This window comes from Microtus ochrogaster, unplaced genomic scaffold (genome assembly GCF_000317375.1).
Source record: "Microtus ochrogaster isolate Prairie Vole_2 unplaced genomic scaffold, MicOch1.0 UNK106, whole genome shotgun sequence".
NCBI lineage: Eukaryota > Metazoa > Chordata > Mammalia > Rodentia > Cricetidae > Microtus > Microtus ochrogaster.
Window position 1 is genome coordinate 163,483 of NW_004949204.1, and position 10,792 is coordinate 174,274.

The following is a 10,792-nucleotide window of genomic DNA, read 5'->3' on the forward strand; positions in this document are numbered from 1 at the left end:
ATGGATGGATGGGTGAATGGATGGATGGATGGGTTGAAGTGATGAATGAGATGAATGCATAGGTAGGATGCATGGATGGGATGGGATGAATGGATGAATGAAAATATGGATGATTGAATGAACAGACAGGTTGGTGAGCTACATGATCCTACGACTTTGCCTTGAAGCTTACATCTACTTGCCATAAGGAAAGAATTCGGGTGCCCACCCCAGATGACCACAAGGGTTACCTATTAATGTTCTTTAAAACCGACAGCGAAAGAGCGGACCCTTTGCCTACCCCTTTGGGACTGTGTATCTTCTAATGTGGCCAATTACTCTCTTCCCACTGATTAGTCCCTTTAGAGCCTTCTTCCTTGAACTAACACTGCCGCACCTTTGTGGACACCTTGTAGTTCAGCCATGATCTCCTGTAGGCTACAGAGCAGCAATTCACTTTTTACCCCAAAGCACAGTGTCTCAATTTACTTATGTTTAGCCACCATTCTAGTGTCTTCCAAAACCTGTGTGTCACCCACAGAGCAGGATGGGGGCGACTTCGATTGATCCGTTAGTAGGATAACACTCGAGGTGGATGCATTTCCTTCACAGACTGGAAACCCCATGAGAGCAGACATCTCTCTCTTTAGTATCTAGTTCAGTTCATGACATACACTTTGAGTTTTATAAATGTTTGTTGACTGAGTGAATGAACACATCATTTCATTCCCACAGCTGTACTGAGACAAATTCTTATCTTTCTCACACATAAACACAGAGAGCTCAGAGAGGTTCCTTAGCCTGCTCGGGGCCACACCTTAAATCCCTGGCTCAAGGGTCTGGGGTCGTTTTCCTTCTAAACCACAGCCCTGAACAGCTGTTAGGCAACTTTACCATCAGATCACAGGATGTAACAATCATTTGGCTTTTAGCATCTCTGATGGGCTGCATCCTCCAGTCTGAGTAAGGAAGAGCTCAAAAAGAGGTGTATGTAACTTTAAAAGGGCAGGAGATTGAGGGTGGACAGGATGGTGAGCTGCTCTTGGTTAACAATGGTTGCAAGGCCCAGGGCACTTTGAGGATCCCGAAAAGGAGCAAGATGGGTAGCTCTTTAGCCTTGAAAGATGGTTTCAAAGTGCAGGGTTCTATTGTATGTAATCCTAGAGGAGTCCGAGTCAGGCCTGCCCCCCCCCCACCCGCCCCATGCTTACTTGTTGCTGAAGACTTTGCTGTAGTTGAAAATCTGGATCTCCAACATCTCATTTTTGTCGATACTGCTGGCCACGGGCCACCGGAACGTCTGTGGAGAGAGGAAGAGCTGTGGCCTTGGGTGCAAACAGCAGGGCGGTAGTGAGTGATGAGATGGGGCCTACTAGCAGCCAGGGTGACCCCTCACGTGGGCCAGGATCTCCAGGGACAAACCATCCACACTCCCACTCAGTCAGTTACCATAGCTGCCTCCTGTGGAGGGCATTGTTACCCATTCCTCATTCAAAGATGGTGCTTAGAAAGCTTTGGCAAGCTGCCAAGGTCACAGGATAAGTGTGGGGGGGGGACCTAGGCCTAAGAAGGACTTCTGACTCCCAACTCTGTGCTGCTTCCACTGCCTCTCAGCGCTGAGAACGGCGGGGCAGCCAGGGTGGGAGAACTCCAGGGCAGACAGCCGGTGGGGTGGGAGACGGTTTCAGGATGAGCTGATTGTGGCAGTGTGAACAACAGGGACTCATTTGGCAGCTCTTCCGTGTGGTGAGGGTCAGATCTATACATAGTCTGCCCGAATTACTCTTCCTCCGTTCGCACCCCTAGACATCTCTAAGTCAATAATAAGGATGACTTAGAAACTCGGTGGGTTTTTCTTTTAATGCCCGATGAGTGGTAACTAGGACCCATTGCAGCTTATAAAAGGAATCGTTCTCTAGGGAAAGCCAATGGTGGGCAGAGCTAGGCTCCTCCCTAGGGATCGCTGTCATCCCTGTCCTCACCTAGCTTTTTTCCATTTGGGGGGCAATAAAGAGAACTGGGGCAGAAAGAAAGAGAAAGAATTCCATCCTGTGCGCAGCATTTGGGGTACTCTCTAGAGAAATAGCTTGTAGCCATCACCTTCAAGAATGAGCAAGTTTCCACAGACACCTGACTGACAGGGAGCTGATGGCCTGTTATGCTCCCTCATCTCCAGAGACCCTACCTTCTGAGCAGGGAGAGAACTGGCATGGTTCTGTTGGTAAATAAGGAGTTTTCTTCTGGGGGCCTGCCAATCTACAGCTGGACTTCCTTCTCCCAGACTGGGAACTTTAAGGACTTGGGCTTACAGGTCTGTCCTGGCTGATCAGTTTAACCCCCCCCACTTCATGTCATCTCTTCTTAGGACTAGCCAGGTCCCAGGGAAACTGTGCTGGCTAGTTTTATGTCGACATGACACAAGCTAGAGTCATCCAAAAAGAGGGAACTCCAGTTAAGAAAATGCCTCCATAAGATGGGGTTGGAGGCAACACATTTTTCTTAATCAGATTGATGAGAGAGAGACCAGCCCATGGTGGGTGATGCCATCCCTGGGCTGGTGGTCCTGGGTTCTATACGAAAGCAGACCTAGCAAGCCATGGGGAGTAAGCCAGTAAGCTGCACTCCTCCATGGCCTCTGCCTCAGTTCCTGCCTCTGGGCTCCTGCCCTGGATGAGTCCTAACTTCCTTTAATGATGAGCTTTGGTCATGGCGTTTCATCCCAGCGATTGTAACTCTGACTGAGACGGGAACCCTAATGTGAGCCGGAGAGGGGTCGACGTCTAGAGGTTGGCGCGGCTCCTGGCAGCCATGTTTCACCACAGCTCCCACTCCTGTTCTCTGGTGCCTGAGGCAGCTCAGCTCAGCTCAACTCAGCTCCACAGAGAATGTTTTCTAAATGAAGTTGCTCAGACAAGACCGCAGGGAAATCCAGACTTTTCACAAGGCCCAACTCATTAGCCAGGAGCCGATGGGAGCGCAGGGAGGGCCTGGAGAGCCCGTTGAACCTGGGCTTCCAGGGATGAAGGCAGAAGAACACCGGTTCCCTTTGTGGGCTGTGGGTAGCTCCAGGCACGGTTAAGCAAGAAGGAGTGGGAGAAACAGGCGGTGGTCCTGGAAGTGGCACGCTCAGAGAGGAAGCAGTTTAGATGAACGCAATGGCAACAGCATATCACTTAGGGGAGAGTGATGAGCGGAGACAAGGGGACCCACAGAGAGCCTCTGCTTGTCTCCCACTGGGGTGTAGTTCAGTGGTCACAAGAGCAAACAGGACATAAAGGCCTGCCTCTCTGTCTCTGCCTCTCTGTCTCGTCTGTCTCTGCCTCTCTGCCTCTGCCTCTCTGTCGTGTCTGTCTGGGTCTCTGTCCCCCACCCCCCATTTTTGCTTTTCCTTGTTTCTGGCTCTCCATCCATCTGCTTTTCTTGGTCTTTCTCTGCTTCTGTCTCTCATTTCTCTGTCTTTGTCCCTCTTCCTCATGGGTTTTCTCTCTCTCTCTCTCTCTCTCTCTCTGGTCTTGAACTCACAGAGATCCGCCTGCCTCTGCCTCCCGAGTGTGCCACCACCGCCCTGCTTCCTCATGGGTTCTCATTCATGGTTACCTGTTGGCCTAATTTCTGGAAACGTTTTGAGGCCCCTGCTCCCCAGCTTCAACACTGATGGAGCTAGAATCTCTACGTGGGATCCAGGCTCGGTATAGCCCTGTGTGAGGCCCTCTGACACACTGTGAGGCAGTAAGGAAGCTTAACCAGATGTCAAGCAGATGCTGGTGCCATGTTCTGGACTTCCCAACCTTCAGAACAGCAAGCCAAATAAACTTCTATGTTTTAGGAATGGCCCTGTCTTGGCGATTTTGTTATAGACACAAAGGACAGACTAAGATGGATATCTGCCTCACAGGGCTGTCGCGAGAACCAAGTGAAATCACGCAAGTGACAGGATGTTATATGGAGAACACAGCGCTGCAAAAAATGAAAGTCATTATTTGTCTGAGCTTGTTTTCCTCCTGTAGGGGCTCTGTACAAGTTGTAGCCAATATGTCTCCCTGGCCCTTCTCGGCCCTGCTTCTGCCTCTCACACACTTCATCCGCCTTGTTTTTTCCGTGTCTCATGTCTCTTTCAAACCCTGATTTCATTTCTCATTGTCTAATTTTGGCCATCATTTCCTTTTTAAAAAACAAAAAAAAAAACAATAAAACAGACGCAGCGATGCAGCAGCACACACATACGCCCGATCTGTTGAGAACGCAGCCAGATAAGGTGGGAGATTTTAGGGTTTGGGAGCTCCCAGGAGCCATTGCTCACCAAATCGTCCCTGACCAGACAATGCTGTTTAACTCCTGAAGGGAAGAGTTCTGAGGTGATTCCTATCTCAGTAGCGATTGTCAGGGCACTGCTCTTGAGCAGTAAGCAAGGCTCTGGCAACAGAGCAAAGATGCTCCCCTGCTGAACGGGGTTGAGAGAGACAAGTCCAAGGGCACAGGACTGGTCTGTGCCGAGGTGGGACTGAAACTCTCGTCTCCAAGCTTAGTGCAAGGCTTTCTCCCTGGCGGTGGGCTGTCTCCTGAGCCTGGGAGAGCAGAGGGCCCTGTGGTTCTGATTATCCGTTTAGATCGCCAACTGCAAAATCGTTTATTGATTGAGTGTGTAGACCACCTATGGGGCGCCAGCTGCCACTTGTCACATAGTATACGATTTTACCACACTTCACAGAGAAGGGAACTGATTCAGGATTTGTCCAGTTTCACCGGTAATGCAGTTTATTAATGGAGAGGTAGACTGTCTGGGCTCGAACCCTGGCACTGATGTTTAACAAACAGAGACCTTTCATGGGTCACCTCATGTCCCAGCTCTCTGATTTATAGAACTGAGGCAACATCATCTAACCTTGTCTCAGGCATGAGGCAAACACCGGGGAACTGTGGCTCCGCTGTTATTGGGGTGCCTGCTGCCTCTGTGGCTCCCAGTCCTCCTCTCTCCTTTTCCCCTGTGACTTCCTCCCCTCTCATCTCCAGCTGGGGTCTGCGCTGCCTCTCCTTGAGTCTAGGCTGGCCTTGTGGCTGCCTGTCACCAAGAGAGGCTGGCAGACGTGACGCTGTGTGGCACCTAGACCTGGAAGCTTCCATTATTCGTTGTCTTAGAAATCAGTGGTACAGAAGGAAGTCCGGGCCGTGCTTCTGGAAGAGAGAGGCCCTGGTGGATGTGGGGCCAAGAGGAGGAGACAAAAAGAACCCAGATGGATGCAGTGACGCTATCACAGCTGTCCAGCAGATAGCCAGGCCTCACAAGAGAGGCCCTGGTGGATGTGGGGCCAAGAGGAGGAGGCAGAAAGGACCCAGATGGATGAGGTGACGCTATCACAGCTGTCCAGCAGAACCAGATAGTCAGCCTCAGAACCAGAAGCCACAGTAGAATGAAGATTTTTGTCGGTCTCTGTGCGGCTTGTTACACAGCAGTGGGTAACCATGACATTATCCAATGCTGCCTGTGGCTCTCCCTATCAGATCTGTATCAAGATCACATCACACCAGCAGCAGGGCTGGGATCCATGCCCCTGCCTTGGTCACCACACACACACACATACACACACACACACACACACACACACACACACACACACACACCAGTTCTCTTGCTCCTCTCCTTCCTGTTGGTTCGCAGAATGTCATGATGCCCATTCTCAGGGCATTCAGAGCAGGGGCAGAGCTGAGGAGTGGGTGTCTGTTCACTGTGCTCACTGGGGCTTCCCTGCACCCTTTACAGCAGATGCTCAACAAACAAGTCTCCAACAGTAGACTACAGCACAGGTAGCCATGAGGGGATAGCAGGAGTGTGTTCTTTGGGGGTAGCTGAGGCTGGCCAGGCTTTTGGCATGGAGCCAGAACCCAGGAAGTGTTCAGTTAATAAAGCCATTTATTAAAAGTGTTATTATGGTGCCGTTTGTTCCAGGAGCTGGGCAAGATTTGGCTTCTTGGTGACAGACTCTTGAGGGCTGCAGAGGTTTCTGGGGACATCGGGCTCGTCTCCAGCCTGGGCAGCACTAGCAAAGTCTCTTCCTGTGTCCATTGCATCTGAGGACAGTGGCTTTTATTTCTGGAAGTGCCCAGAAAAAGTGGTTGCCTGGAGACTGGTCAATAAAATCCAACTCACCATGTAACATCCTGTTCCATCAACCCCAAACCTGGGATCCTGACCCTGTTAGGGTAGTAGCTGAGCCAAACATTGCTCCCTCAGATGTCATGAGCTACCACACCCCGTTCAGGGGCACAAGTTTGCTGAGCATCTTCTGTGTACCAGATCTGTGAGCAGCTGGCTCCATGTGAGATGCAGGGATACAGGGGTGCAGGGGTGCAGGGGGTTCAGGGATGCAGAGGTGCAGGGGTGCAGGGGTTCAGGGATGCAGGGGTACAGGGTGTAGGGAAGAATGCAGGGATGAATGGATTCAGGGATGCAGAGATAAAGGGAATGCAGGGGTGCAGGAATAAAGGGATGCAGGGATGAAGGGATGCAGGGGTTCAGGGATACAGGGATGCAGGGGTGCAGAGATGCAGTCGTTCAGGAGTACAGGGATGCAGGAGTGCAAGGATGCAGGGATGCAAGGATGAATGGATGCAGGAATGAGAGGTTGCAGGGGTGCAGGAATGAAGGGATGCAGGATGAATGGATGCAGGGGTGCAAGGATGCAGGGATGAATGGATGCAGGGGTGCAGGGATGTGTGATGTTTCCCAGTCCTGGGATATACCTAGATGGCTCTGAAGACAAACTGTCCTGAAACAGCAGCATGCAATGAGACTGTCCAGGAGCTGGGGGCGGGGTACTTGTGGTGGAGAAAGGAAAGATGATCTCTGTCAGGGAGAGTCTCGGGCGCTCCCTGAGTGTCTAGTTGTGACCCACTTCACCAGCTCCAGGCTTAGGCTAACGTGGCTAGCAGTGGCAGGATGCAGTGTTCTGTATCTTATTAATCCCAGGGTTCTGGGACACCACAGAGCTCCCTGGCGTGTGGGAGGATGACCTGGATCTTCCCCAGCTTGCCCACTGACTGGGGGTGGAAGGTCCGATCAGCAGGCTAGCATCCTCCAGACACAGACCCCCATGCTTTGGGGGAAAAGTTGAGAGTTGCGGGTTCTCCATAAATATTTGGGGTATAATAGATACAGTCCTGGGAGACAAAGGACCTATTCTACACTTGCCTCTGGAAGTCTCGGGGAGCCCTTTCTTCCTATAGACCTCCTCTCCTACCACTAGAAAATATTGCACCTTGACTAACTGACCTCTAAGGCACCTTTCAGTAACTGTGTCTGTGCCTAGCCTTCTGCTTATTCTAAAGGCCAAGCTGAGGGCCTGCCCATACCACTAGCTCAGCCGAGCACTTTGGATCTGGACCCAGACCTGCCTGAAGTTACAGGTGCCAGGCTAGCAGATGTCCATTCCTTTCTTTCTTTTTTTTTTTTCCCTAATGTTTTCAGCACTGCGCGTTAGACCAACGACAAAGAGATGGTACATTCCTGTCCCCTTGGAACTCATAGCCCATGGCTTCCAGATGTAAACAGAAGTGGGCTGGCAGGCCAGGTCCTTGCTCAGGCATTGCCAGCCTGAGCTTAGAAGCCCCTAGATCATCTAGCTTTGTGAGTACTGAGCACCCGAGGGCAGGGCTGAATCATTTATCTCCCTTTCAAGTCACCCTGGGCCCTGGAATCAGACAGACTAGCATTCAAATCCTGGCATGGCTTCTTGTGACCTGGCATGATGTCTCTCAGCCAGCTATACTTGGGCCAAGCTCTCTCCCCTTAGCATTGTTGAAGTGGTCTGGTTACTTGGGGGTGGGAGGGTCCATACAGTGTCCGTTTTTAAACCAAAGCAGTCAGGATTGAGACAGACTTGGGGGTGATCCCCCTGTTCTCCTCCCTCCCCCCTCCTCCCACCCCATTGCCTCCTGCCTCAGCTTCTTCGGAGCTACCAGCACAATGCGGGATCTCAGGTTCCAGGCCCTAGGAAAGGGGACACCTCTGGGCTCTGTTTCCATTGCTGTTGGAGGAGCATTGTTTTTCTTCCCGGCTACCTCCTGCCCACTCAGGTTGCTCAGTCCAAAGCCGTTTGTCTACTTGTGTCAGAATCAAGCAGGTGCCCCTCCCTTGCTTGGACTCCTTACCCTAGCAGAAGAAGCACATTTAACCTTTTAGCCTTCATTTTGTTTTCCTAGCCTTAGAAGGCAGCGTGCAAGGAGGAACCCCTCCTCTCGTTTTATGGAAGAGTCCAAGACCCAGAAACATTGTCTCATGAGAGATTTAGAGCCCAGGTCTCCTGACTCCCAGGCTCCCCAAACTATGTATCTCTCTCTCTAAGCCAGTTCCTGAAGGCCCTAGGCAGAATCTAGGGACAGAAGAGACCCTTGGAGAATTCACAAGGGTTTCTTTCCCAGACCTCAGGTTCCATCAGGGATAGCCAGAACAATGCTTGTCTACCTGGGGCAGGAATGTATCTTCATGGTCTCTTTGGGGGTGGAGGAGTTGCCCCTCCTGCCTTCTGGAATACATACTAGTAGCCAGGCTAGAGGAAGGAGAGGAAACCTGGCTCACTTGGGCAAGCCAGTCAGAGTTCTTGAAGCTTCAGGACAGCTTTTTGTTGCTGCACCTAGAGAGGTCTTCAAATCTAGTCTTGGTAGTGTCCACTTAGAATCCTGCCTTGGCCACTTCCATTCTGTCACTTTGTAAGGGGACATTCTCTGGGCCTGGGTGTCATCATCTGTGGGTTATTATGGGGACTAGATGGAAGAGGAAGGCTCAGAGAGTATTGGGCCACCCCTGCCCCCACACCCACAAGTACCAGTGACTCCCTCTTAAGTGATAACCAGGAACTTTCTGGTCCCCCTCCTATACCCAAAGGCCAGGGAGCACACTGGCAAGCTTCTCTGTCTGACGGTGGCTCTTGGATCCTGTCAGTGTCTGCCATAGCTTCCTGGCTTCTGCCTTTCCTCCGTGGTCACTGAACATTGTCCCTGACGTAACTCCCTGGCTTCTGCCTCTTCCCCGTGGTCACTGAACACTGTTCCTGCCATAGCTCCCTGGCTTCTGCCTCTCCTCCGTGGTCACTGAACACTATCGAGAGACAGCCCCATGTTCAGTTCCTATATGGACCATCTTGGTCCCTCCCACTGGCTCAGGCACCCTCTTGACACTCAGACTATGCCCTATGTAGATGTCCAGTGGCATCAAGGACATCCTTTACCTGACCCGTGTTGGCATGCTCTGGAAAGAGGAAGGACACGGTGATTAACTTTGAATGCCGCCTGTTATCTGTGGCTCAGGTGTCCCGGGTGCAGTGCATGGAAAGGGGATGTATTGTCCTTGGAAGGGGCGTCAGGTTACTCACGATATGGGAACTGGGCTGACAGGGCCCCTAGGAGTCTTGCTATAGGCCCTGGGAAGGCAGGCCAGTGAGAAAGTCATCCAGAGCCCCTGACTGAAGAAGGGAAGTGGGGAAGGGAGCCAGCAGGAGGTGCAGGGGTGGGGTGGGGGGTGGGGAGGCTAGGTTGCAGCCTCGTGATAGCAGACTGCATGTCCATCTCCAGCATGACTTGACAGAGGTGGCAACTGAGGCTAAGCCAAAGTTAAAAGCTGCACAGCAAGGAGGCAGAGAACACAAGAACCAAGCGCTCCCACAGCATTGGGGATGAGTCCAGCTGTCCCAGGGCAGAGGGGCACACCCAGTGGGGAGGCTTCACTTCTCCTGGCTCCCACTCTGGGTCTGAACTGCCAGCTATACCATATGGCTAGCCCAGGAGGAGGAAAAATAACTGGTTTGGGTGGTCCCTCAGCCTGGTGGTTCAGTTGGACCTCAAGTCTGCCATGGGGTTCTTCTCAGCACACAGCCAGACATGAGAAAGAAACACCAGGAAAAAGAGCATGCTATTCTGGGGTTGGGGGGTCACATTGAGCTTTAGGTTTAGGCCAAGCTGGTGATTTAAAACTGTTTGTTCTCACCTCCAAAGTCAGCTCTGGGAAAAACTCAAGCAGCAGGAGAGAGAGACGGATTCCAAGCAGAAAGACAAAAGGACCCAGACACCTGAATGTATCTCTGGCTGTTTAAGCTGGTGGCTGTTGGAAGCTGAAGGCTGTCAGTGTGGGGCCTGTAGTGAGGGGAGAAGCTGGACAAGAATGAGACCTAAGGCTGAGGAAAAGTTTGCTATGAGACCGTCTGTATCTCCGATAAACTATGACAAGAGCCTTGGTGAGGTGGGCAATAACACAAGCAGGTGCTGACGGACCAGCAGCTCATGTCTCTTGTTGAATCCCGGAGCCACTGCCAATAGTGTTTCTCCTGACTCCAGTGAGGGCTCTGCACATTTCTGGGGTGGCTTGGGCACACTTTGTTCAGCCCGAAGTACCTCTCTCTCAACTAGCCTGTCACCAGAGAGTGTGGTCCACACAGGGACCCTGCACAGAGGGAAGCAAAGGTGCTTAGGCAGTACCTCTCCTGTGAAAGACAGACAGTAAGGACACTGAAGCCATTACGGCCACGGCACTGAGTTAGCACAGTACCTGGGCCATCCGGGAATGTATTAGCAATGTAGTGTGAGGACAGGGAAGCATCACAAAGACCAGGCTGTGCTCTGAAGGACCAAGAGAGAGCGATAGTTTTAATCAAGAATTGGGGACAATGACTAAAGTTTTTTTTTTAAAGCTATTTACAGCAAGCCAACAGCTAACATTAAATTAAATTAAATAACATTAAATTAAACGGAGAAAAGCTCAAAGCCATCCCACTAAAATCAGGAACACGACAAGGATGTCCACTCTCTCCATACCTCTTCAATATAG

The 10,792-nt window shown here is 51.4% G+C and overlaps 1 protein-coding gene across 3 annotated transcripts in view; it reads right to left on the minus strand.

Annotated features, from left to right (window-relative positions):
* Otof (otoferlin) overlaps positions 1-10,792 on the minus strand; it is a 94,620-nt gene that overhangs the window by 59,048 nt on the left and 24,780 nt on the right. For all 3 annotated transcript variants that reach the window (XM_026778114.1, XM_026778115.1, XM_026778113.1), the window contains exon 3: positions 1,191-1,279. In XM_026778114.1, coding sequence (XP_026633915.1) covers positions 1,191-1,279 — 89 coding nt within the window. The remainder of the gene's footprint in view (positions 1-1,190; positions 1,280-10,792) is intronic.